This window comes from Eptesicus fuscus, chromosome 17, assembly GCF_027574615.1.
Source record: "Eptesicus fuscus isolate TK198812 chromosome 17, DD_ASM_mEF_20220401, whole genome shotgun sequence".
Lineage (NCBI taxonomy): Eukaryota > Metazoa > Chordata > Mammalia > Chiroptera > Vespertilionidae > Eptesicus > Eptesicus fuscus.
This window is the reverse complement of record NC_072489.1, coordinates 11,755,809-11,782,461: the sequence shown is the minus strand read 5'-3', so window position 1 is coordinate 11,782,461 and position 26,653 is coordinate 11,755,809. Positions and strand designations below refer to the sequence as shown.

The 26,653-nt window shown below is 58.0% G+C and overlaps 1 protein-coding gene across 4 annotated transcripts in view; it reads left to right on the top strand.

Moving 5' to 3' along the window:
• ZMIZ1 (zinc finger MIZ-type containing 1) overlaps positions 1–26,653 on the top strand; it is a 219,785-nt gene that overhangs the window by 104,707 nt on the left and 88,425 nt on the right. For all 4 annotated transcript variants that reach the window (XM_054728694.1, XM_054728695.1, XM_054728696.1 and 1 more), the window contains 3 exons: positions 14,166–14,274; positions 19,152–19,265; positions 26,114–26,219. In XM_054728694.1, the coding sequence (XP_054584669.1) occupies positions 14,215–14,274; positions 19,152–19,265; positions 26,114–26,219 (280 nt within the window). In that variant the 5' untranslated portion in view covers positions 14,166–14,214. The remainder of the gene's footprint in view (positions 1–14,165; positions 14,275–19,151; positions 19,266–26,113; positions 26,220–26,653) is intronic.

The window sequence follows — 26,653 nt, the reverse complement described above, 5'->3', positions numbered from 1 at the left end:
GTGTGCTGTGTCCGGGGTAGGTCACAGCCTTTGTAACCCCTCATGCAACAAGGGCTTGAAATTTGATCCGCAGATTTGCAGAGTGCGGGGTGACTGCAGCAAGCTTGCTTTATGCACGTTGACTTTTAAATGCCATTGGAGGAGCATGGGGACTCTTCAGTGGCTGGCAACACAGAGCCTAGGAAGAGATGGTTCTAGAAAAGAATCCCCTGAGCAGTGGAGGTGCGGGCACGGTCCGGAGTGCCCACAGTTCCTTCCCATCCATCATCCGATGCTGTGCAAGGAGGCAGGGAGCTTTCACCCCGATTCACAGGCCGGGCAGCTGGGCCTCAGTGGGGTGTTGAGATTCTCTCAGGAGTGAAGTGAGGACACCCCGCGGTTATTTTGTTAGGAGACAAAACACAACAGGAAAGAAGGGAGAGAGAAGCATGGCCAGTGTTCACTTTCAGATCCCTGGATGCTTTGGGGGACTCAGTAGAGAAGGAAAAGAGACTTTGATCCAAATCCCAGACAAGCCCCCCACCCCCACCCCCATCCCCCGCCCGCCCTGGGTCTGGGTCTCCCTGTCTGAACAACTGCTTCAGACCTGCGTCCTGGAGGCCCCTCCGGGTCTGCCCCACAGGCAGTGTTCCCACGGCCACTGTAGTGATCCGAGCTGTTATTTTTCACCTGGAACTGACTCTGTGTTCCGTAAGTAATTTTAAACAAATTCTGTTCCTGTCCCTGCACTTCCGTGGGGAAAAAATAAGACCCAGCTGGGTTTTCCACTGTCCTCAGCAGACCAGGGTTTGCAGGCCGCGTGCCCGTTAGAGCTCCGGTCTGCGCTGGTCCAGCTCCAACAGCACAGAGGCCGGGCCTCAGGTCAAGCGGCTGGTCCCGAGGAGGTGTATTGATGGGGTCTCGAGGCCTTCTCAGCCTCATTCGGGATTGTCAATGGAAATTTTTGGTGATTCCTGAAACCCTCTGTCAGATCTTGTTATTAGCACGAGGCTCTCAGAGTGTAGAGTAAACTAATGAATTACAGCATGATTACACAGCACATAATTAACTTTGTAATTAATATGCAACTGCCACTTAAGCTAAAACACTGCTTATAGAGATGTACGGCAGTAGTAAATCACAGGTCAGAAACAGCACTTTGGAATTTTCAAAAGAATGAGCGTAAGCAGGGAATCACTTAAGGCAGCAGGGTGAGTTAATTAAAAAACAGATGAATTGTGAGCATTCTGCTTCATTTCAATGCCTTCTCCCTTAAGAAAGTCCCTCATGCCACCCTGCCAGGCTGACTAGCCAGGCCTGGTCAAAAGGGCACTGGGCATGTGGTTTTATTTCCGAAATAAGCCTGGCCTTCTCTGCCGCATCCCTGCCCATTCCCAAGTCTTGGCCCTCTGCCCAGCCACACTGTCCCTGGGGACCAAACCTCCTGGCCCTCTGGGCCTCACTCCATTTCGCCTCCTGCAGAAAGACTGGGGATGCCCCCCGCCCGGCCCTGGTCTAGCCCCTGAGGTGGGGATTGCCAGCAGGTGTGGGGGTGGGGGGCACAGCTTGTCACCTGGATTTTAGGCTTCTGGAAGGCAGGGTTGTCATCTTACTTTTTTTGTTTACTCCTTTCTTCCCCAGCCTCCTGCCAGAGCATGAAAGCTAGAAAATGCCTTAGGGGTCATCTCACCCTGTTTCACGAGGCCAGAGAGTCAGGGGGCTGAGTGCCTGGCTCGCACAGTGACCTGGCCTGGCAGGAACCCCTCTCCTGCACCCTGTGCTAGTCCTGCATCAGGCTGGGTGGGCCTTTGAAGTGACTCTAGTCTAGGTTCCAATCTAGGCAACCTCACTGCCCCACCGTGTGACCTTAGGCAAGTTACATAACCTCTCTGGGCCGCCGTTTCCTTACTGTAAAGTCTGAGAACTGATGCCCACCTCCCTGGGTGAGTGTGAGAATTAGGTGAGATGCCAGGTGTGAAAGGATAGCGTTAGAGGGCACAGGGAGAAGTGTGTCCCATCTCCAAGAGTCCCATCCTGAGAGGACAGGCCCAGGGAGGTCTACTGTGTCCACAGCAGTGCACGTATGTTGGCATGCTTGGGGACACCCCCCTGTGGGATCTGGTGCCCCCTGAGGACAGACGCCTCTTGTCTGTGTCCCACTCAGCTGGGCACAACCAATGTGCAGAGCTGGCACAGAGTGTGTCGGGTGAATGGCTGAGCTGAAGGGCCTCCTTCAGGGCAGCCTGGAGCCCAGCCGTCTGTGGCACCATTTTCACTGGAAGCTAGTGTGGTTTAGCAGGTGGATGCTGGGTCTGACAGACGTGGATTTGAAGCACGCTTTGCCATTTTCTGATCTTGGGCTAGCTCCGTAACCACTTCTGTCTTAGTTTTCCCATTTTGGGACAGTGCTAATCACTCTAATTTCGGGTACAGTATCTACACTAATAAGAGAGAAACATGCTAATTGACTGTACCTTCGTGATGCCTACCAGCCAATCAGGAGTGTGTATGCAAATTAACCCAGCAAAGATGGTGGGTTAATTTGCATACACAGGCACTGAGCGGCTGGGGGCGGGGCGGGATGCTTGAGTTGTTCCGCACCACCCCAGCTGCTGGGGGCCTCTGGGCAGCATGGGAAGACGGAAAGGCCAGAGCGAAGGCAGTGCCGGCAGCCAGAGGAAGGAAGGCCCATTCTTGCACGAATCTTGGTGCATCGGGCCTCTAGTACTGTTATAAAGATAATGCACATAAAATGCCAAAGGTGCTCCCGAACACTCAGTAGATACTAAGATACCTGTATTGTTCTCATTGTTATTCAAATTAAGAACTGAGATTTCTGAGGCTGCCCACCCCACAGCCTCAGGGAGAGAACTCTGGCTGTCTGGGCCACCTTGGCCTGTAACTTGTGGTTCCTGTGGCCGGGGTGTCCTCTCTTTAGAGTTCATGGCTTGGGTGGTGCAGAGAAAGGGCCAGTCTCCCAGCCAACCTAGCCTGTGCCTCAGGCAGCTCATAGGACCTTCCAGCTCTGGTCTTTGCCCTCACAGCAAGTGGCCTGCGGCACAGAGCCCAGGGGGCCCTCGGGCAGGCAAGTTCCTGGCTGGTTAGGTCTGTGGAGATGGTGGCTTCATGAAGTTGGCCATGATATTGGAGTCAGAATTTGGGGCCCCAGTCCTGATGGGAGGGGTTTCAGACCGTTAGCGAGGGTGCCCTGTGGCTTCTCTTCCGGCAGACACTTCCGTTTCTGGCCCGCTGCCCGCCGCCCGCCTTCCCCTGCCTTCTCTCTCCTGCTGCCCAGCCTCTCCACCCTGCAGCCACTTTCCTTAGGTCTGAATTTCTGTGAGTTCCGGGAAAACTAGTTCTATGGGATTTTAAAATGTGTTTAGTGGAAAAAGTGTTTTCCATCCAATAGCTTTGGGAAAGCCAGATTCTAAGTCCCTTCACAGGTGAGGGGTTCAGTAACCCCCCGGGGAGTAGAATCTGAGCTGGCCCCCAGCAGCCTCGAGCAGAGAATCCTTTGTTCAGGGAGGATCGGACCTCAGGCATTTGGCCTCCTTTTGCCCGGAGGAGACAGTGGTTCCTCCCTGGTCTCCCTGCCTTCGTCCATGACACTGCCCGCCCGGACAGACATCACTGGGCGTCCAGGCCGCTGCACTGGAGGAGCAGTGCTCTGCTCATGTATCCTGAAGGTCCTAACCCTATCCCTCCTTCCTTCTGGAACTTTCGACGGCTGGCCTTTGCCACCAGGACACCCCCCTCCAGCTCCTCAACCTGGCCTCTGGTCAGTGGCTACAGAGCCCCTGCCTCAGCCACCCACGGCCTCTGAGGCCTGGCACTGAGCCTGTAAGCTGGTTCCCAGAGACCCTGTGTGAGGGTGAGTGAGGGGCAGCCTCACCCCTCCGTCCGGAGCATGGCCCCTTCCATTGCTGCATAAATGGATCTTCTGCCTAAGATGTTGTTGCAATCTTTAAAAAAATACGTTTTTAGAATAGGATTTTTTTTTTTAAAGGTTGAAGATCTTAGTTGGAGCAGCGAGTCAGCATGTGGCCGTGGGGCAGCGGGTGTGAATTTTTGTCTTGTGGACTTCAGGAAGCATGTTCAGGTGGCCTGTGGGTGCCTAGCTTGTCCCTGGAGGGTTCCATGAATGAGGCCCCCACTCCCAGCCTGGGATGGGGAGGCCCAGTCCCCAAGTAGCCTCATCCCCAGACACTTCTCGATACAGACCAGATGACAGGCTGGGTGATGGGCACCAGACCCAGCTGAACCCAACCCCACCCCACCCAGAGGGCCTCTGGAGAGATGGGGGCTTGTGGGGTCTGTGCCAGCCTCAGCCCAGCTGAGATGGTGAAAATCTCCACACAGATCCACCGGGTCCTCTTCTGCCAGGGAAACCGCAGTTTCCCAGTGGGAGCAGAGCCTGCTCCTTCCCGGCACATGGCCTGCCGTCACCCTGTCCTACCCCCACCCTCCAGGCTGCTGGGAGCGCGGCCGGGCAGGCCCTCTGTATCTGAGCTGTCTGTGACCTGGCCTGGACAGGCATCGGCAAGGGGGTGCCTCCACCAAATTAGGGCCAGAGAGAGCCGAGAAGTTCAGGGAACTGGGGTGTGAGCCCTGACCTCCCACTTCTGACTCACGATGGGGCCTCAAGTCTCTGCTCTCCCTCCACTTGACCCTTGCCCTGGGCCTCTGTTTCCTCATATGTAGATAGGCCTGAGCAGGTCCCGAGATCCCCTCCAGACCTAAGCCATGAGGACTTTTGGTGTGGTTTTTTTTTTTCATTTTCGACTTTTAGCTCAAGTAAATTTGTCTACTTTCTGATTTGTTTCTCTAATATTTTATTTTATGAGCATTAAGAAAAATCTGACAGTTCATAACAGTTAACTAAAGGAGAAGGCATGTCCAGTTAGTGATAGTGAAAGCCCAGACTCCATGCTTCCTGTGTGACCCGAAGAAAGCACCCGTCTACTCTGAGCCTCAGTTTTCTCATCTGCAAAAGGGGGTAGTACTTGCCTGCAAGCGGCCGTGAGGCTGTGACATAGGTCGCTGCAGCGTGGCTGGCTCACCGGAGTGGGCCATATATGGGCTCTCAACTCCAGAGGAGCCTGGCTCTGAGTCACAGTTCAGGGGAAAGGGCCCAAAGTCAGAAATCAGGAAGTCTGCATGCGGCTGTGCTCAGGCCTGACGGGCTGCTGACCTCAGGCGAAGCCCTTCTTCCAAAGATGGGCTGACTCAGGTGATTCAGGATCAGGATGGCTGGGCAGAGGGTGTGTGGAGGATGGGCAAGACATGGCCGGACTCAACCGGAAGAGTGGTGATTGATTCGCCATGCCTGCCATGGGTGTGAGGTGGAGGTGGTGTGCCGTACCCCATCGTCCTGCCATCCCTGTGCCAGGTGATCCTTAAGGGCTCATCTAACTCTGGCTCTCCCTGACATGCCATTGGCCCCGTGCCTGTCTGTGCCTCCCCGAGAATGCCAGGTGGGTAGATTTGGAGCCTTGAGGAGCTGGGCTTAGGGAGGGGCAACAGGGAACACCTCTTTGTCCCTAGAGCTGTGAGAGTCTGCAGGGTATTTACAACCTGCTAGAGGGCACAGCTGGTGGTTAGGGGGCCTGGCTCCATCTCCAGCCTCATTCCACCCCATGTCCTCCAAGGGCCCTCAGGGAACTCCCACCCTCTCTCTTCTCCATTTCATGGCATCCAAACCTTGGGACCAGAGACAAGAGCCTCTAGACGAAGGCAGGCCGGGGCCACTGCATGGGCACTGCTATCCTGAAGGGTCGTGGCCGGCCCAGCACCCGCAGCACCAGCCAGGACGTGACACTGTCCTCGTGTGCCGACAGTGGGGGCCAGCGAAGGCCTGCCACATTCCCATGGAGAGTGTGATTCAGGAAAACGTCATGGGCTTTGTAGTCAGACAGGAGTTCAAGTCCAAGGTCACTAGTGTGACCTTGAGCAAGTCATTGGACCTCTCTGAGCCTGTTGGGTAATAGTAGTTGGGACATCACAGGAGATGTCTGAGGCTCACAGTGAGGTGAGCTGAGTAACCTCGTGGCTGACATGTAGAGTAGTTGTTCCGTGTCCCCTCCCACTCGCAGCCGTGGGGATGGCTGTACACCCTGCGTTTGCTGACCTTGCCCAGAGCTGCATCTGGCCCTCCTTCACCTTTTGGGGAGAGGAACTGCCAAAGGAAGTTCGCCCCGAGGTCAGAGACTCTGAATACCGCAGAGGATGGCAGGAAGGTTTGGCCTCCAGGGCATGGCCTGCGCCAGCTGAGGCCTCACAAGCTTGGGGCTAAGGCTCCCCCGGAAAACGCAGCTGGAACTCCCATCCCCGCGTGGGTCTGACCAGTGGGCCAGCCCCTCTGTCAGGGCAGCATCAACACATGTTCCCCCAGTAAGTCTCCTCCCTCTGGGTTAACGGTGGTGTCCCAGAGCAGGTTGGCAGAGGTGGCAGTGTGGGGCCGCCCTCAGGAAGCCCCACTCTGATTCACTGTGTTATCCCACAGACCACCCTTGACAGGGGGTGTTCCTGTAGACGAGGGTGGGTGCTCGGAGATTGGGTCTTGGGGAGAAGTGGGTCCACCCTTCCAGGAATCCCAAGTGCAAGCCAGTGTCCGAACTCTGGCCAGGAAGTAGGGAGCCCTGTTAGGCCTCGGCACAGGCATTCCCCGAGTGGAGGGAGCAACTGGATTTGGAAGAGCTGGTGTCCAAGTCAGAGTTAACCTTTTCAGACCACTGTCCCCGAAGTGACTGCATGTCGTCGGCTCCTCAGGCCAGTGGGGCAGTGAGGGGCACTTCCTGTCGGACAGTGGAGGACACAGACTCAGGGCGATAAAGTAGCTGCTCACCACCCCAGAGAGCGGGGAGGTTTGACTCAGGGCCACCCCTCCCCAGGAGCCTCGCCCTGCTCCAGGCCCTCAAGCTGGCCCACGACCTGCTCCAGCCGCCTGGCCAAGAGTGGGAGCAGCTGGTCCTGGGCAGCTGCCCAGAGCGGCCTCTCGCCTCCCTCTGTCCTCAGCTCCTGTCCCTCTGCCCTTCCCTGACTTCCCTGGGTCAAGGCACAAAGCCACTTTCTTCGGCCTATCTCTGCTTCACCTCCACCCTCTTCCGGCCGGGCAGCATGCAGTCCCCTAAGGATCGGGAGTGGGAGAGTCACAAACGTGTGACTACGGGCAGTCCCTGCCGCTCTCTGAGCGTCTGCTCCTTCACCGTGACGATGAGGAGGGTATCGGGCTGTATCAGTCCTTCCCTAACCTCAGTCTCTTCATTCCCTTTATGCTGTTTAAAGTGATTCCTTAACCCACTGAGGTCTGCCATCACTCCCTAATTTACCCTTGTCCTATATAATAACCCTATATAATGAAAGGCTAATATACAAATTGTCCCCTCAACTGGGAGTTTGATCAGGAGTTCGACCAGGGGGCAAGGCCAACCTGCCAACTGCCCTCGGCCCCTCCCCCTGGCCGACCCTGCCCCCGATCACCTCCCTCCCCCTGATCAGGGGCGGGGCTGGCCCTTCAACCTCCAACTTCCCCTTCCCCCGCCCAGCCTGACCCTATCAGCCCCTATCAGGGTGGGCTGGCCAGAACCCACCCATGCACAAATTCGTGCACTGGGCCTCTAGTTCTCAATAACATGCACAAACTCAGCAGTGATCATTGTTCTAGTCCAAGTGCGTCACTAAGAATATCTACGAGGTTTCTGTGGACCACCTAAAAGCATTCTTCTCCGCTGCTGGTACATGCATCACTCTTTGGGAACCCTGGACTCAGTTACTGGAGCCTCTCCCAGTCCCAAGGCCCTCTGATTAGGCTGGGCCATTGGATATTCAGCTCTTGCCACTCTGGATCACAATGGCTGTCCATCCACCCGTTTGTCCGTCCATCTAATGAGCATTGCTGAGCACCTGCTGGGTACCAGACCCTGGGCTAGGCTCTGGGAATTCATAACCGGATGACATCCCGGCTGATGTGGGAGATGGATGCAAAGATACACCACTGTCTAGTACCGCCGAGATGGGGTGCAGGGCAGAGACACTGGGGACATAGAAGTGAGTGGCTCTGCTGGGGGAAACCAACAGAGAGTGACAGTTGAAGCAGGCCTAGATGGATGAAGGGGCCAGGCGCTCGGGGCTGAGGGGCAGAGGCAAAACAGGGAGGTATGATGATCAGAGCACCGTCCAGGAGATGGAGCAGCCCCATGTGGAGGACCCGGGGTGTGACTGGAAGTGGTGGAAGGTGGAGATCAAGCGAGAAGGCCTTGGACTGTCACATGCAGGGGTGGCAGGTCACTGCTGAACCCAGGGCCCATGCTATCTGCCCCTCTCGGAGTCTGAGAGCTGGTAAAGGGGCTGGCAGGGACAGGTCCCCGGGACCCCTACGACCTCCCACCAGGCTGAGCTGTGGGCAGGTCCCAAGCTCACTGGCCCTGGCGCTGTCTTGGAATGCAGCCTCTGCTCTGCAAGCTGTGGGCACAGGCCCTCCACCCCCACTGCCCGCTCCGCTCGCCCAGGGACCTGCGCTGCAGATGCAGGGTGATTGAGTCATTTCTGCACACCACTGCTCGCACGGCTCCCCGGGGACCCGCCGCTTGCCTGTGCAAGCTGTCATGAGATGTGTGTGCTCAAGTGCATCTGTGCATCGCTCAGTGTGTGCACGTACTTAGCCTCAAGTATGCAAAGGAGCACATATGTGTGTAAGTATGCACACACGTAAGCAAACCTCTGCCCCAGATGCATGCGTGTTAAGAGGACTGGTTAACTTGTTTGGCCTCAAAAGTGAAAAATAAAACACACTGGTGTTCGCACGGCTCATGTTGGCCCAGCATCCTAGGGAGCTGCCTCCAGGGCTCCGTCCACATTTCTATGGGGCAGCTAAGAGCACCCCACTTCCCACGTGCTGGGAGGAGCCCACCGAGGCCATGTGCCTCCCCCAACCTTTCCGACCAGGAGACATGCTTTCAGAGAACCCACAGACAACCTGGGCCCAACTTAGAACAGCCAGGTGGGCTTCAGTCCCACTCGGCCATTGTCTCCTTCTGTGACCTTCCCTCTTCCAGCCCCTTCCCCCAGTCCTGCCTCATGCGGGTACAGGACCAGGTGGTCCCCAGGCGTCCTTTCAGCTCCCAGCATTCTCCCTCTGAGCAGCCCTGTGTGCATAATAGCAGCTAACTTTTCTGGAGCGCGTCCCGGTGCTGGGCACCGCTAAGGTAAACTTGGCCAGCGCTGTGCTAGGTGCTAAGAAGTGTAAACCAGAAGCTTGGCCCTCCGAGAGCTCAGCTAGGCGCTGGGAAGACTAGCCCACCCAGATGTCACCATCAGTCAGAAAACATACCTTTGAGCAGTGAGGCCAAGCTGAGCGCAGGTGCCAGGGCAGTGTGAGGCTGAGAAAGGCAGCGGCGGGTCCTGGGGCTGCCTCGGGACGGGCTTGCTGTGCTCTTTGGAGCCGAGCTTCTACATTTGTCGAGATGGAGCATTCAAACAGCTGCAACTCCGGATAGAAATCCTAGGATGTTGGAGTCTGAAGGGCTGCCAAAGGCTGGCTAGCCTTCCTGTTACAGAAGGGGAAACTGAGGCCTGGAGGCCGTGGCAGAGCGGGGTCTTCTCCCGGCCCCCAGGCTGACTAGCGTTGCATCTCCTACAGGCTCCAGTCTGCTCAGACCAGGAGAGAAGCCAGAGGCCAGGCGAGGGGGGCGGGCCTGCTTGAGCCCCTCTTTCAGAGGCGGACAGCGGCGGAAGGGCTGGGCCATGGGTGCACTCGGGGCCAGGCCCGCAGTCTCCAGTTGGGAGGGAATGCCACGGTGGGCACTGGAGCTGCAGCCTCGGAGGATTTGTAGGACTTGTAAAGGCTTATAGGAATCCAGGCTCTGAGGAGGGAGGCAGCCGTGGCCAGCAACGCTCCCACGGTGGAGGGCGACCTCTGCTGGCCACTGAACACTGGTCACTTCGTGAGACAGCCAGCATGCTGGGAGCCCAGTGGCTTTGGAAGTGAGTGGGTGGGTGGATTTGGACAGTTTGGGTGGAACCAAGGGGACACCCCAGTCACAGCCCGGGGCGGGGGCGGGGAGGGGGACTTCCAGGAGGCCTCATTCTTGGTAGAGTGGAAGAAACAACATAGAAATAGTTAGAAAGGCAGATGATTTGAATCTCAGCAAGCTGTGCCACCTCTCTGAGCCTTTTAGGACTAAATAAATTAGCACCACACAGGACCAGGACTGGTGCCTGCACATAGCAGGTGCAGAACTCATGGGAGAGTCCAGACCACCCCTCAGGGAGCGCCCTCTCCCGTGCCTACTTTAGCCCCCCGCCCCTTCTCTCTCTAGGCCTGGGGCCCTTAGCCTTCCAGGTCCTGACCCCTCTTCTGCAGGGGCTGCAGCTGCCAGCCACATCTGTTCCTGCTGTTGATAACCCTGATTTTCCATTGATCTCAGCAGTTTAAAAATGTCCCCTCACCTGTGAGTGCCTCCATAATCAGCCAGACATTCTGTTCTTTTACTATAGACGACACACCATTGTGACCTGTGCCGTCTCTCCTGCTAGCTGCCACCCCGTCTCTGGGTCTCACAGACGTCCCCGGCCCACCTGTCCATTTCTTGGCTCCTCCAGTCAGGAGCCCTAGCCTGGAAGAAGAGCCCCCTGTGCTGTGTGGCTTTGGACAAACTCCTGCAGGCCTCGGGCTCCCCCAAATAAAACCAGCTGAGCTGTTAGGCTAGTGGGAGACTTTAAAGGACCTTTGGGTATTGATATTCGGAGAATCTTCGACTCTAGAAGCCAACTCCGACCAGCCGCTGACTTCCAGACAGATGGCCACGAGCTGCCTGGAGCCCGGCCTGAGCTTGGACAGTTCGTTCCCTTCCCTTCCGCCTCTGTTTGCTTCCTAACGTGAGAACTGTGGCCCCACTGCCTCTGGGCCCAAAGGTGACTGCCTGCGGGCTCTGGACTCCCCATGCCTGCTGGGGGCTTCCCTGGGTGGCCCAAGCGCCCCAGGCTCCAGAAATGATCTGTCAGTCATTTGACAGGTGCCTTATCAAAAGCCCTACTAGGTCCCTCACCCTAGACCAGATGCTGTGCCCATCCTGGGCACAGTTCCTACTTAGAGATGGAGCTTCACGAGGCCAATCGGATCCCTCACCCTCACCATCCTGCTCTACAAAAGGGGAAACAAACGAAGGCCTAGCTGCCAGAGAAGCCTGCGTGAAGCCCCTCTGGGCACGTAGGCTTGTCAACAGTGCCCCCTGCTGGCCTCTTGGGTCACTGCAGGCCCTTTGTCCTGGTTGGCTGCGGCCTGAGGACAGGATTGAGGCCTGCACGACCAGTGGAGCTAGCCTGGGGCAAAATGTTGCCCTCTGGCTGGCTGTGGAAACCACTCCTTGATGGGGACCCTGGCAGCCAATGTGCCCGTGCCCACATGCTTTGTCTCTGGCCCCAGGAGCACTCGCCACGTGAGGCTGGCTGAAGCTCTGTGCGTGTAAACTCAGCCCCTGCTTCAGGGACACCCTCCCCTCTTCCTTCTCCCCAGTGCACATGTGTACATCAGAGAACCCTCCTGCAGGGCCTCCCTGTTCCTGTACAGTTTAGGCTGTGATGGGAAAGCCGGGATTCTGAAGCTAGTTTCTACTATCACCTCTGAGCCTCGGTTTCTTCATCTGTAAAGTGGGAGGGGGCATAGTAACAGTGTCTGTCTGTGCCCAGGGCCTGAGACACCTGACTTACAGGAGGAGCTCAACAAATAGTCACCTGGAAGGTCACCTGGAGTGAATACAGACTTAGACCAAGAGTTTCTTGGACGTTGTAAACTTAATTCATTTTCATCTCTGCATGCCCCGTAGACCTAGCATAGGACCGGCACGGTCCCGGTGCGGGAAAGCACTCGCTGGGAGAGTTGGAAGCAGCCATGGATGGGCAAGTGGACACTACAGATGTGTGCACGGGTGCAGGGGCCATAAGCCTCTGTTCAGTGCCCCGGATCTGACCGTGTGTCTGAAATGCCCACTGAGTTGTGGGACAGGCATGTAGTTGGATCAACGATGGGTGGAGAAGTCGGGCATCTGGGTATATAAATGTGTGCTAAGTGGGGTGAGTGGAGGGATGGTTGGTGGGGTGAGGGTAGAAGAAATAAATACGGACACTCCCTCATTGTGATCTGTCTGCGGAAGAGCTTCAAGATGGAGTGAACCCAGAAAGCACGTACCAGAAGGACGAGGCCCCAGTGAGGCAGCAGCTTGGCCTTTAAGAGCGTGTTCTCCAGGTTCATCCACACGGGGGTGGTGTGGCCAACACACAGGTGACCTGCACCACTGTGTGCAGTAATGACATGTGGCGATGGCTTCGGCTTTATCACTCCGAGCAGGAGGCCGTGACTAGGGCCTCGCCCCTTAGAGCAGCACCTGGTGGGGGCAGGTGATTCGTCCGTACCTTGGGATTCTGTGCAACCATGAAAAAACGGAGAGGCTCTTTATGTCTTGATGTGGAGTAAACTCTGAGATGTCATTAAAGAGGGGGAAAAAATCAAGGTTTGGATAGTGTGTGTACAGTGCTTTCGTTTTCTGGTTTTTAAGGGGTGGCAGGGAGAAGACACGTAGATATTTGCTTCTCCAAGATGAGCCCCTCTTCCCCCTACCCCCTCCCCCCCTCCCGCCGCTTCCCCTGGGAGACTGGTGACTGGTCCTCCCAGGAAGAGCGCCGAGAGCTGGGGAATGGCCAGCGCTTCACTGGATTCCCTTGTGGACTTTCTCAGTCGTGAACCAGGCAAATAAGTTGTCTTGTCAAGCACAGACTGAACAGCGTGGAGCTCAGACCTCCTGGGAGGAGGAGTCAGCCTTTGTCCCCAGGCTGGGGCCGGGCGTGCTGCGAGGGCACTCGCACTGGGGCCAGAGCCCAGGCCTGGAAGCAGACAGGCATGTGGACCCAGTCCAGACACCTAGTAGCCGTGGGGACTTGGCAGGTCTCAGGACCTCAGTTTCCTCATCTGTAAAATGGAGATAATTCTAGTCTTAGAGAGTGAGCATGAGCAGTAAAGAGAGCACATAAATATGCCCAGTAAGTGGGGCCAGAGGTGAGGAACCTTTGGGGGGCAGTGTCTCAGAATTGCAGAGAGGCCTGGGCCATAAGCCTCTGTTCAGTGTCCCGGGTCTGACCGTGTGTCTGAAATGCCCACTGAGTTGTGGGAGGGCAAACCCACCCAGCGCTGGGCGGACTTCTGCTTTGGCCCAAGGACCTGGACCTCTGAGGGTGGGGACGCCAGAGCTGAACACTCCGCCTCTCTATCTCCCTCTCCCCTTTATCCGCGCGGCCGCCCTGCAGGGCCTGGAGTCTCCAGGGTCTTTGGAGCTGAGGGGGCCTCTCCCACTTGGCTTCACCCCCTGGGAGGAGTGGCACCCACGTTAGTGCTCCCACCGGCCGTTCAGGGAGAGTGAGTCTGGGGGCCAGGACCACTCAGCCACGGGTGAGCACTGTGCACCCTGAGTAGCTCCCTTCCTCCCTGCGAGCCTCCGTTTCCTTATCCAGAGAGTGGAGACGGTAGTAATTGCCTCCTCCTTCTTTCCCGGAGGGCTAAGGGGAAAATGGAGTTGGAGTGGTCTGTAAAGTGTGAAGAACTCTAAAGAGGAGGCACGCGACACTCATGCACTTACACCAAGTGCAGTGGAGGTCGTCACGTGGGAAGATCCCACCACACACACACATGCTCATACACATACATGCTCTCACACACACATGTTCACACACATACATGCTCTCACACACACATGTTCACACACATACATGCTCTCACACACATAGCCACATCGAGTGGGCTAAGCCCTGAACCAGAATCTGGAAATGAAGTTGCCATCCCACCACCACCACCTAACACACACGTGTGCATCGAAATGCATGTGCCTGAGTGTGCGTTGCACGTCCCATGGTGGACACGCCTGCCCAGTGCTCACATCAGTCACCACAGAGAACACCCGGGAGCACCTCCCATTTTCAGTCCGGATGGGGCTCCCAGGGCCATGCTGGGCAGCTGGGGCCACGGTTCCTCCCTCCAGCGCAGGGCTGCCTGGGGCAGAGGCCGCCATGGCTCGCAGAGGGCCCAGGAACCCGCTGGGAGCCTCCAGGGCCGGCACGTCAGTGTGGGGGTTGGAGGGTGGCTGTAAGGCTGGCGGGCCTGGCGCAACCCCAGTGACGCCCCCGCTCCTCTCTCTCCGCAGGCTGGACAACGTTCATGGCTCTCGGGTAGAACCCAGCGAAACGGCCAGAATGAATTCTATGGACAGGCACATCCAGCAGACCAATGACCGCCTGCAGTGCATCAAGCAGGTGGGTGTGTGCCGGGCTCGCTCCTCTGCAGGGACAGGCAGTAGGGGTGCTGGCTGCCCTGTAGCTGCGCATCTGGGGCCCAGGATGGAGGTGATGGTGGATATGGGTCGACTGCCTGGGGCTACCTGACCACCCATCTTGGGAGAGCATTGCTGGCATGGAGCATCCTGACTGGAGTCACACACCTAGGTTCAAATGCCGGCTCTGCCTCGTCCCTGCCCCTCTCCCAGCTGTGTCAGGCCCTCTCTGGGCTCTGCTGTGCACCGTGAGGATGCAGTGAGTGCCTGATCTCCTTCCCAGACCTCAGCTCTGGGAGGGTTGTGCCCACCCACCCTCTGAGCTTGGCCTCCCTGCAGCTCCGAGTGGCAGCATCTGTGCAGGCTCCGGAATGTTATTTCACCCCAGGGAGGAGCAGATGCGGGGAAGGGGTGTGGCTTTGATAGCAAACAGACCTGGGCCCAGTCCTCACAGCTCCATGTGCCCACAGTGTGCTGTCCTTTTGTTTTCGGGATCTCAGTTTCTCCATCTGTCAGCTGGGGCCGATAGGCCCACCTGGTAGGATGCTGTGAGGATATTGTGGGTGAAGCCACCCCCCACGATACAGTCATGCCCCCTGTGCGTGAGACTGCCAGGCACACAGCTGCTCCTGAGGCCTGCTCAGCACTTGCCCTTCCTACCCCCGCCTGGATCTGCGTCACCAGGAATCAGGGTGCCCTGGCGTGTGGCAGGTGACAGCGAATGGTGGCAAGGCTGTTGTCCTCCGTGTCTCAGGGACAGGGAGGGCAGTGCTGGGGCACGTCCCCTGGCTTCAGCGGGTTTGGCAGGGAGCTCAGGTAACCAGCGTGGGCCACTGGCCTAGCACCCCAGCCCCCACCCTCCCCACCCTCCCCACCCCCCCACAGCAGGTCCTCCCTGGGCTCGGGGCGGGTGGAGCTGAGGCTGGTCCCGGGAATGAGGATGTGTCCTCCCATTAGCATCAAGCAGAGCAATCTCGGAAGCCTGTGCACAGGCTGAGGAGAGGAAATTGAAGAGGACTTGTTACAGATTGAACTCAGCCCGAGCTGCTCTCCCAAATGCCAATTACGCCTCTGTTCACGGTCACAGAATAGAAACCAGACGTGCGCGCCCTCCTCCCCTGCCTCCCTCCTCCTCCTCTGCAGGGCTCTGCCTTTGACCCAGTTTCTCCAGCCCATGAGGGATCGCTGTGAGGGGCCTCCACCCCCCCACGATACAGTCATGCCCCCTGTGCGTGAGACTGCCAGGCACGCAGCTGCTCCTGAGGCCTGCTCAGCACTTGCCCTTCCTACCCGCGCCTGGCTCTGCGTCACCAGGAGTCAGGGTGCCCTTTACTCTCCGGGTCCAGCCCTCTCGAAGTGGGGTGCCCAGAGCTCAGACTTACTAGCGAACCTGAGTCCAGCCCTCACTAGCTACCTGACCTTGGTTAAATTGCCACTTTTATCTTGCTTTGCCTGCCGAGTGGGCATGGTAACGCATGCCCAGCCATAGAGTGCGGAGGGCTGGAAGGCAGGGATCACGGCAGCTGCTCTTCTCAGTCTGCCCGCACACCGTGTGCACACACCCACGGAGCTCTGCGTTTGGGCCAGACAGTGGCATGTTTGTGAGGGCGAGCAAGCTGCCCAGATGCCCTCCTCGCCATTCAGAGCTCTCTGCATCCTCCACGCCCCCTCCCACACCTCGGGTCAGACGCTCCCCAGCTGCCCCAGAGGGTGGCCGCAGCTGGCTGAGGACTGTTGATTCTCAGACGTCCTGTATCCTAATCAGAAGAGAAAGGCGGGCAGGTCTGCATGCTGAGGATGATGGATGTGGCGGCTATGCCTACCTCTCTCTGGGAGGGCTCCAGTCAGGGGCCTCCAGCCTGCAGCCTCCGACTCCCCACTCTCCGCTCTGCCCCTCTTCTACAGCAGAGTCTTCCCTCCCCCACCGCCCGCCCTGTTCTAGCCATCGCTGCACTCACCATCCCCCGCACCCCGCTGCCCATCTTCCCTCTAGGCCTCTGGCTCAGCTGCCTTTTCCCCTTCTCATCCTCGGGCACCAGAAGAATCAGTGCCCTCTACAACGTGCCCCACTCAGACGTCAGGCACATCTGGGCTTTACCTGCAAAGCCATGCAAATCGGCTCCTTTCTGCCCAGCAGCCTCCCCAAACCCCGGTGCTCATCTCTGAATTCCAGTGCTTCCTGGGCACCCAGCTGCCTCACCCTTCCTGTTCTTTCTCCCTTCAGCTGTAGGCCCTGCAGGGCATATATCAGGCCCCTCACCAGGCTAAGTTCCTTGGGAGCAGAAGATGTGCTATATCCATCTCTATGTCTAGCTTAGTGCCCAGGCCAAGGTGAGGCCAAGAATGCTGGGGGAAGGGGGCATGGTGGACTGATAAGTGGGTAGCGATGAGAATGAATAAATGGGTGGGTGGACGGACAAGTGGATGGGCAGTGAGGTGGTTGGATGGTGGGGATATTTAGATGATGGATGGATAAGTGGATGAATGAATGGATGAGTTGGTGGTTGGATAAATTCTGGATGGATAGGTAGATAGGTAGGTAGATGAGTGGATGGATGAGTGATGGATAAAGTAGTGAATGGCTGAATGGGTGGGTGGGTAAGTGGATGGATGGTTATGAACTGATTCATATTTGGGTGGATGGATGGATGGATCATTTGATTTAGAGGTGGATTGACAGGAAAAGGCATTCATCACTTGGTCTGGGTAGCCAATTCCTGGTCTGGGCTGTCCGCTACTCCTGCCCCAACAGACTCAGTGGCAGTGGAGAGAGCCCAGATCTCCTGAGGAACTGTGGAGATGGGCAGGCTTCCTGATGGCGACGGGGGATTAGTGTCCTCCCTGCCACAGCCAGGGAGGCCTGTGCCTGTGGTTCAGACCTGTGCTCCCATGCCCAGCCCATCCACGGCTGGCCAGCCTCACCCACCAGCCTCTCCGTGTGCCCCTGGGACCTGTTCTGAAGTGGTCAGCTTGCTGGCCCCTCCAGATGGACCCTCCTTTGGACAGTTAGCTGCTCACTGACCCCCTGTGCGGGCCTGGCCTTGTGCCATCTCCAGGTCCAGAGGTGGACAGAGCGTTGTTTCTACGCTCAAGACGCTCGTAGAAGAAACGAGAGACAGTGCAAAGGTCTCAGCATGCAGAGCAGTAGCCACTGTCCCCTGGCCCTCCTCTGGGGGCGGAGGGGGGAGGAAGATGTCATCAGGGGTATCGTTTCTATCCCTTGCAGCAGCCCTGCGAGCTATCATCACCCCCTTTACAGATGAGGGATCTGCAGCTCGGAACACAGCCGGGGCTGTGTGGCTCAGTGGCTGAGGTGGGGTTTGGTCCAGGTCTGTCCCGCTCACTTCACTACGTCACTCAGTCTCTCCGTGCCCGCCAGTCACCTCAGAGTGGAAACGGGCAACCAGCACACAGAGAAGCGAGGGGCTTGGCCAGAGCCACAGAGCCACTGAGCAACAGCCACTGAATGGGATGCCTGGCATTCTTTCTACCAATGAGTGGTGCCCACGGGTGACCACTCAGAGCCCAAGCTGATGGCCCCTGAGCCTGCCCTCATAGGCCACTTGTGAGCCCAGAGCCCCAAAGGAGGGTGCCAAGGGTGGGGGTGCTGCGGGCAGGCAGCTCAGAGAGCAGCCTGTGGCTGCTGCTGCCCCTGCTAATGTGGTGTGACATCATGTAAATAAACGTAATAACTCAGTTAGCGAAAGGAGGCTGCGGGGCAGGGAACTGGCCAATGTGCCTGGCTTTCCTGGTGCAGCCAGGTGCTGCCCGAGGCCTCGGAGGGGACCAGTCACCTGTGCGCACAAGGACAGAGGTGAGGACCACTGTGCCCTCCCAAAGGGCGTGCTTCTATATGTCGAAGTTCCTCCCGGGCGCTGCAACTGAAGCGCAGAGCTCTGCCTTTGCAGAGAGAGTGCTGGGTGGAGCCAGGGCTGCAAGCTGCGAGCTCAGCCGTGCTTCCCAGACAGCCTTGGGGAGGCGGACACGGCCAAGGGCAGCCCCACACGGGCACACCCCACACGCCAAGTGCTCTGCCGGGGCCGGGTGAGCCTCCTGTTTCGTCCCCACCCGGCCCTGTGACAGGGCTGTGTGGCTGCACGCTTGCCCTCTTCCTTTCCTTCATCTCCCCTTCTCCTTGTTCTTTCATGGGAGGAGGGTATTCTCATTCGTTCCACTTGCTTCCACCATTTTTAAACCTTGCCTTGCACAAGGCACGTTGTATAGAACAACCGTCGTAGAACCCTAAGTAGAAGAAACACACATTTCCACCACCGTCCCGTGAGCTTCCGTACCCTAGCTCAGCAGCTAGTAAGAGGTGAAGGCAGAGTGTGATCCTCAGAGGCCCTGCCCCAGAGGCTCACACAGCACATTCCACTTCCTTCCCACTTCTGGCACCTGCAGCCCTGAGACCCCTCCCCGCCTTGGCACAGGCTGACTCGTGCTGCAGGTGGGGAGGCTGCAGTCCCCGGGGCAGCTCCTGTTCCATGTGTCTCCCAGCACCAAGGCCACAGGAAGCTCAGAAGGGACAGCCTTCCCCTTTGCAGCTGCTTACACTCCGACTTTTGTGGACATCCAGGAGAGGTCCCGCTGGAGGACCCACACTTAGTCACCCCCAACGCGGGACTCCCAGCTTCTCCCCACCTGCTGCCTGGGAAGACACGGCTACGTGTTAAGTCAAGGAGGGAAGGCCTGAGTCCGAGGCCGGGTCTAGAGGCCTTGGCACCAGAATCAGTTTCTGTTGATTAGACCCCGACTGGGAGGGGCCTGGGCTCGGCTGGGACCCCTCCCAACAATGCTGACAGCCCCGAGCTGAGCTGTCTGCATTCCTGGGACCTCATGTTGTCTCCTTTCCCCCCGCAGCACTTACAGAACCCTGCCAACTTCCACAATGCCGCCACAGAGCTGCTGGACTGGTGTGGAGACCCACGCGCCTTCCAGCGGCCCTTCGAGCAGAGCCTGATGGGCTGTTTGACGGTGAGTCCGCACCCTCCCTACCTGCACATGCCCAGAGAAGATGGCTGGGACCAGCATGCCTGGCCAGGGGCAGGGGAGGCCACAGGTGATGGGGGATGAGAGATAGGAAGACATCCCTGATGGAAGGGATGGTCCTCTGTGCTCACCCCTGACATACAGGCACCATAGGAAACTGGTCTGATGGGGAGACACAGTCCCCATGATGATGTGGGTTCCCCACATTTGGTGAGAGAGACCAGGCCTGCTTTGGCGAGTTGTAAGTCTGATGGGGTAAATGTTCCATCGTGAGCAAAGCAGAGAGGCTCTTGAAGGGGTTGCCCATCTACCCAGTCATTTGTTCCTTGACTTAGGTAAACATCTATTGAGCTATTTTTATGGTCATCCATCCACGTAGCTACTCACATAAGCATTTATTGAGCTCCTATTACATCCATCCACCTATCTAAATGAAGACTGATGGATCCCTCGTTTATCACGTACAATCCCCTGTGAACCCAGTGATGAATAAGGCTCTGCCGAGCCCGATTTCCTCTTTAGTAGCGGAGGCAGACATGGACATGGAAAGAGATGGCTGAGAAAATTGTGTATCAAGGTGGAGGAGACACAGAGAAAGGGAGCTTTACCTGGGAGATGGGTGGGCGGATCACAGGACGCTGAGAAAAGGAGCCACTTCGCCATCTACAGGACTGGTCCACCTGCTCAAGCAGCTGAGCGTAGCCCGAGGGTCCCGGGCACCTGGGGCACGTGCAAAGGCCCAGATGCACACGAGACCCTGAGAACTGAAGTTAACTCAGCTGGGTGAGGATCGAGGCTGTGAGCTCAGCGGAGGCGAGGCCCGAGCTGGCGGTGTGGTTGGCCAAGCTTAGAAGCTTGCTGGCTGACAGCCACAGGGAAGGAGCCCGACGCTCGTGAGTGTCCCCAGCCAGTGACCTGTCTCGGTCAGTGTGAGGGCACCTCGGTGGCCAGTGAGGGCAGCTGCTCAGAGGGCCTGAGTCAGCTTTAAAGAGAATGTGGGTGAACAGTTTGCTGGGGAGCCCCGCTACCCCAAGGCGTGGGCAGGAGAGACTAAGAGGGAGGCCTGGCCAGGGGAAACAAAGGGTAAAGCCTGGGGGCATCACACTTCCTGTGAAGCTGCAGCCAGGAGGGAGGCCAAAGGCCCAGAGCGTCCTGGCCTGGAGTGAGAGGAATAGCGGACCATAACGTGGGCCATCGTTACCAAGCGCCTCTTCTCTGCCTGACGCTGAGCTTGGCCCACCGGACACGCCTTCTCTCGGAACCCTCACACCCACTCTGTGCAGCTGGGCCTGCCACCTTCCCCGTGTTACAGAGGAGGAAACGGAGGCTTGTGACTGACCTCCCAAGGTCCCACAGCCCGTGGGCAACAGACCTGGGATTCAAGCTGAGACCCATCTGCCTCCACAGCAAAGCTCCTGGCCGTTAGGCATGCCGGGCAGGGATGCCGCCAGGCCCCTCCCAGGCTCCTCTATTTGTCCAAAGCCGACACCATCTGGCCCCCATTGGGAACACCAGGCCAACTCAGGTTGCCACCTGCATTGCCCAGCAGCTCTCCTCAACCTTCAGCCCACTGTGCTCTCCCTCCCTCCCTCCCTGCCCAGCTCCCTTAATCCTCTTTGTGGGGATCCTGGTTCAGGCTAAGCCCTGTGGGCAGGGACAGATGTTACAGAGGCCCTCACTCCCGCCCTAGCTGCAGGCCGCCAGAGTGAAGGAGGAGGTGGGCATCACCCAGAACACATGGCCAGACAGGCTGCCACGTTCCCCAGCACCCTGCCCCGAGCCTGGCCCTGCCTAGGACGTGGGGCTTGAAGCTGAATCAGACAATGGCCCTGACTGGGCTGGATTGGCAGGTGGGCATGAGATGGCCAGTAACTGCTCCGCCCTAGCCTTGTCATTCATCCACTCATTAATACTCATTACTACTCAATAAATACTCATCAAGTCCCTGCAGTGGGCCCGGCCCTGTGCTGGGCACAGAGGGAGTGCGGTGAGTGCAGCAGACAGACCTCTCCCAAGCAGCTAACTTTCCAGTGGAGGCTGATACTAAGGACACACGCCCGTGAGAAGGACAGGCTGGTGGTCAGGAAAAGCCTCCTGAGGCGGTGACCTCCAGCTGAGACCTGATGGCAAGGAGTCAGCTTCGATGAGAGGGAAGGGTCCTCAGGCAGAGGGAACTGCTAGTGCAAAGGCCCTGGGGCTTGATTTGTTCAAGGTACAGAGCACGCGAAAGGGGGAGGGGTACAAGATGAGGCTGGAGAGGAAGCAGAAAGCAGCTAACACAGGGCCAGCAGGCCAAGCGAGAAGAGTTTGCGTATTTGAAGGGCGGTGGCCAGCCCGTGAAAGGTCTTCAGCGGAAGAGTGATGGGATACGATTTGTGTGGGGATAGGAGCTCTGAAGAGGAGCATCCTCAGAGGGCAGGATGGAGGGATTGTGGAGGGCTTCCCGGAGGAGGAAGTCCAGGGAGGACCCGTAGGATCTGACTGGACAGGGGAGGGGCTGTGCAGGGGAGGGGAACCTGGACAAAGGCACAGCGCCACTCTGCTGGGCCTCCCCTCATTGCACCCCTGCTTAAGGCATACGCTTGGTTGAACAGCCACCTTTGCCCGCCACTCCCCCCGCCTGCTGCTTAGTCAGAAAGGGGTCCTTGGCCCACCAGCCACAGCTGCAGAGACCCGAGTCTGACTGTCCTTGGAGCTCAGTAGAACCAGTGGGAGAGAAAGGTGAGGGGAGGGTCACAGAAGACACCCTCAGTGCCCAAGGCACTTTCCTGGGCATTGCCCCCTTCAAGGTAGGCAGAGAAGGTATCATCACCCTGTTTTACAAACAAGGCAACTGAGATCAGGGGAGCAGCTGGCCGTAGTCTCAGCTGGTAACGCTGACCACCCGCAGGTGCCCCAGGGCCATTCTGCCAGTCTTCCCCTCCCCCAGACACCCTTAGTCCAAGCCCTGCCCACAGAGAGGGATGGGTTGGGGCGGTCAGAGACCCCAAGGGCCCTAGCCGGCAAGGCTGTCCAGCCCCCACGAAACACATGTACCCCGCCCCATCCAGGTGGCAGCCTGCGCTTCCCAGGTTGCCACAATCCCCTGGGTGACTTCGGGGAGCAAATTCCTCTGGATCCGGCTTACTTAGAGGATATAAATTAAAAACCACTTAGCCCGGCAGAAAACTGACACATTCGTGCCGAACTGCTTTACTGCTTCCCAGCAGCTCTGGCACGATTCAAGTGACTGGCTCTGGGCCCCATTGGGCCCCTGGCAGGCCTCTGTTCACCCTTCTCTTCATGCCCTCTGACCCCAGGATTCAGAAGTGCAGGAGCCTGGGGCACCTCCCCCCCCCCCCCACACTCAGGACCAGGTTTTTCCTGATGGTGCTGACTGCTCACTCCCCGGCCCCCCATCTTAGTGACAGAGCCAGGATTTTTCTCTGGGTGTCCCCCTCACAGTCAGGCCTCCCTGGACTTGCTGCCTCTTCCTCCTGTTGGAAGGCTCAGGGGAGGGGAGCAGGTAGAAGGTGGAAGAAGGGAACAGAGACCAGTTAGCACATCAACAGGAGCCTTCTCTCTCCTGTGAGGAAGTCCCCGCAGCCTCCAAGCCCCTCTCACTGCCAAAGCCCTGGGCGGACGTTCACATACAGCATTCATTGAACTCTGTGCTGGCGGTCACCCTTGCAAGGAGGGCATTTTGTACCCATTTCACACCTGAGGACCCTGAGGCCCAGAGAGGTTAAGTCACTTGAGTGAGCGAGAACAGCTAGTAAGTGGCAGAACCAGAACCCAGTCTCACGCCTGACTCCAAAGCAGCAGCACAAAGACCAGCCCAGCCCTGTGCTGAGTCTGGTAGCGAAGTGCCCTGAGGGGTTAGGGTACAGCCACGAGACTGAACATGGCAGGGCCCCTTACACACAGCTGTGGAAAAGGAGGTCATCCTCAAACCTTCATAGGGCGGAACCTGAGGTTCAGAGAGGTTGTGTGACTGAGCCATAGGTTGCACAGGATAGAGGGGAGCAGGATTAGCGCACAGGCCCAGCATGCCTCCAGTTCCCCGACTGTTGGAGTCAGAAGGGGCTGGCTGTGTGTCTGGCCCCCCAGGGGAGCAGAAACCTTCTCTGACCTCTCCCAGACAGCCTGTCCTGCTTCCTGGCCAGAAGGCTCACCACTTTTCAAAGCAACACACTCGCTTCATGGGATTTACGTATTTGCCACGTGACCTTGAGCACACCCCCTCTCTTGAGGTGGAAGAAGGAAACAGAGACCAGTTAGCACATCTACAGGAGCCTCAATCTGGGCTTCCGTTTCCCCCTGTGGCATGAGTGGCTGGATTTTCCGACCTGTCGGTCCCGGGCATGGGGTCCGGGTCTCAGCCAGCCAGCCTGAGGAGGGCTGAGCTGGGTGGGCCCTGCCGCCAGCAGAGGGCAGCAGCATGAGGCTGCTTGCCACAGCCTTTGTGGAAGAGGGTCTTCCTCCCACGGGACCCCACAGAGGGTGCTGCCCATTCCGGGGGGAGCAGGCCTCGGAAACACGACAGGCTGCTCAGCTGGGCCCACTTCGTGGGACTTTCCCAGGGTCCTCAGGCTGGGCCCAGAAGCCAGGGGGGCACATGCGCACTTTGGGGTCACGGGGTCCAGCTTAGCACGCTCGGCCACACCTGTGCTGTGTGACCTTCAACGAGCTTCTGCCTCCTCCGGGCTTCAGCCTCCTTGTCAGTGACTCTTCTAAAGGCTGGCGCTCGGGGGACGTGGTGACATACTTCCGCTCCTCTGAAGGGTCCGGCCCAGCCTGCAGGACAGCCCTTGTACCAGCACCAGGCCCCTCTTGCTCAATTTAGCGAGTTTTTCTTTTTCTTGAAACCAGAGCAACAGGATTAGCCAGTGTTGGCCAAACAGTGGGACCTTTACCTTCCTGCCCTCAAACTAGGGCCTGAGGGTTCTCCAGGCCAGGCCTTTGGAAGCTGTGGCCTTAACCCTTTGTGGGCTGAGAAAGAGGCCCTCTCTTGGGAAGAGCTGACCGTGCCGGGGGGCCTGGCTGCCTGGGGTCACATTCTGGCCCTCTCGTGGCCCTTGGGCTGTTTGTTTTACCCGTGGTTTCCTCATCTGTAAAACAGATAATAACACCCCCTCACAAGCTGTTGTAAGAATTTGGAGCATCTCTGCTTACAGAACGTTTACTCTTTACTCGGCCCTCAGTGCCCGGAGCCAACTCTCTTACTATACTGCTCGCCCGTGTTGACATTTCCCATAAACAGCAGCCTCATTGATGCTCCAGTCCACACGGACTCCCTGTGCAAACTGCTCACAGCCCAGGGCTCTCCTCCCTGGGGAGGGCTCGGCAGTGTCTGTCTGCAGACCTGTCTGTCTGCCATAAAGAGTTAGGGGCCTTGTTTTCCTGCTTGAACATTGAGACTCACAGTGAGGATACCTCCGCCCTGGGGTGGCCCAGAGATTCTGGAACATGGTGTGTGTGTGTCAGGAGAGAATAGAGCCCATGGGAAAGAGGCCTTGGCAGGGGAGGGCGGGGGGGACGAAGACCTCTGCATCAGGGGCTTCTGTTTGAGGCTGAGAAGCTGAGCAAACATTCTAACCTGAGAAAGTCACGTTTCCTCCTTACAGGGGGTTCCCAGGAGATGGGGTGGGGAGGCCGGGCGCCATTCCAAGAGGCTCCGGTGGTCCTGGGAAGGGGATCCACCGCTCTTCCCTGATTCACCACGGACACTCTCCAGGGTCTGCATTTTTTAAATGAAAGGGTCGGCCTAGATTAGTGGTGTTCCCACCCTTTTTAGCCCTAGAGTCCTTGTAAGGACCCCCTAAATAGAAAGCACATTATGGGGAACTGTTCTCATGGCCACAGGGGCCAGGCCCAGCCCCGTGACACCCTGGGGCCTTCTGAGGGCTCCGGGGCCTGATGGTGAGCCTCCCTCTCTCAAGGGAGAGCCCCACCTCTGCACTCCTTTCCCAGTCAGCCTGAGCCGCCCAGCTGCTTCCTGAAGCGACTCCATTTTCCAAGGTCCTTGCTTCTTAATAAGGAACCTAATTTGCCTGCTGTTAATGAGGAAGGCGGGCGGGAGGGAGCAGAGCTGGCAGGCGCAGGACACCTGGGAGCGGGAGGGGAGGGAGTGGTGCCTGATGGCCGTGAGCCTGTGGGCCACGTGCAGGGCCCCAGGAGCACCCTGGCCCACACTACTGCCTGGGGACGGCCAGCCCTCCCGGACCTCCCCTCTCCCTCCCGGGCCATACTTGTAGGGTCACAGGACATGGGTGGGACCTCCAGGCTCCAGATACGCAGCCATTGGTGATGTTCTTACGGAAGCCGCCTGTGTGCGAGCCAGCGCTTGGCCCTGGAGACTGACCCAGGCCACCCGTGTGAGCCGTACAGTTTCTGGGCTGGGGTCCGAAGGCTGCAAGGGGCTTGGCCCAGTGCTGAGCACCGGGGAGTGGAGGAGTGTCTGTCTGGGGAAGCCCTGGCAGTTGGGCAACTCCAAGCTGAACCTCCATGGGAGGCCAGTGTCCTAAGTCCGTGTTTCCCCTTACGGGCAGATTTGGATTCGGTGAAGGGGGGTGTCAGTGCTCTGGGAGGGGACCTTGCTTGGAGTATGAGGGCAGCAAGGCCCCGAGACGGTGGTACAGGAGATCTATAATGGTGGCGGGGAGGAGGTGGGCATGGGCCTTCTGGGGTCCGGGAGGCCTGGCGGGGAAGATGTGCTTGTCCCTGTTTGCTGAGTGACGGACGAGGCCTCAGCCTGCCCGCCTCACCCATACAATGGGCACATCTGCTCCTTAGGCTAAGGCCTGGGGTAGGCAGTGACTCACCCCTGCCCTCCCTTCCCCTCTTGCTGGCAGGTGGTCAGTCGGGTGGCAGCTCAGCAAGGGTTCGACCTGGACCTCGGCTACAGACTGCTGGCTGTGTGTGCCGCGAACCGAGACAAGTTCACTCCGAAGTCTGCCGGTAGGTGACGACGGGGGCTCCATGGACATCATCGGGACGTGGGAGGGGAACTGGACTCTAACCCAGGGCTGTTCGCCACCCCCGTTGGCTGGTGCCGAGGTTTATCCAGATGTGGTGTGAGCCTCCAGGTGCAGCCGGGCTCAGAGCCCGTGGGCGGGACTGGTTCCTTGTCTCGGGAAGTATTCTTACCTTCAGGGGCACTTCAGGGCCAGCAGGTGGTCCAAGGCACACCGCACCCCAACAGCAGGCTAAAGGGAGCCGTACATTGTCTCATTTCATCACCACAGTGACCCCTGGGCATGAGCACTCTGATCATTCCCATCTTATAGATGAAGAAACTGAGGCTTAGAGACGCCGAAGAGATTTCCCCGGGTCACTCAGCTGAAAAGTGTCAGAGCTGGGATTTAAGTCCGTGTCTGTACTCCTGAGTCCAC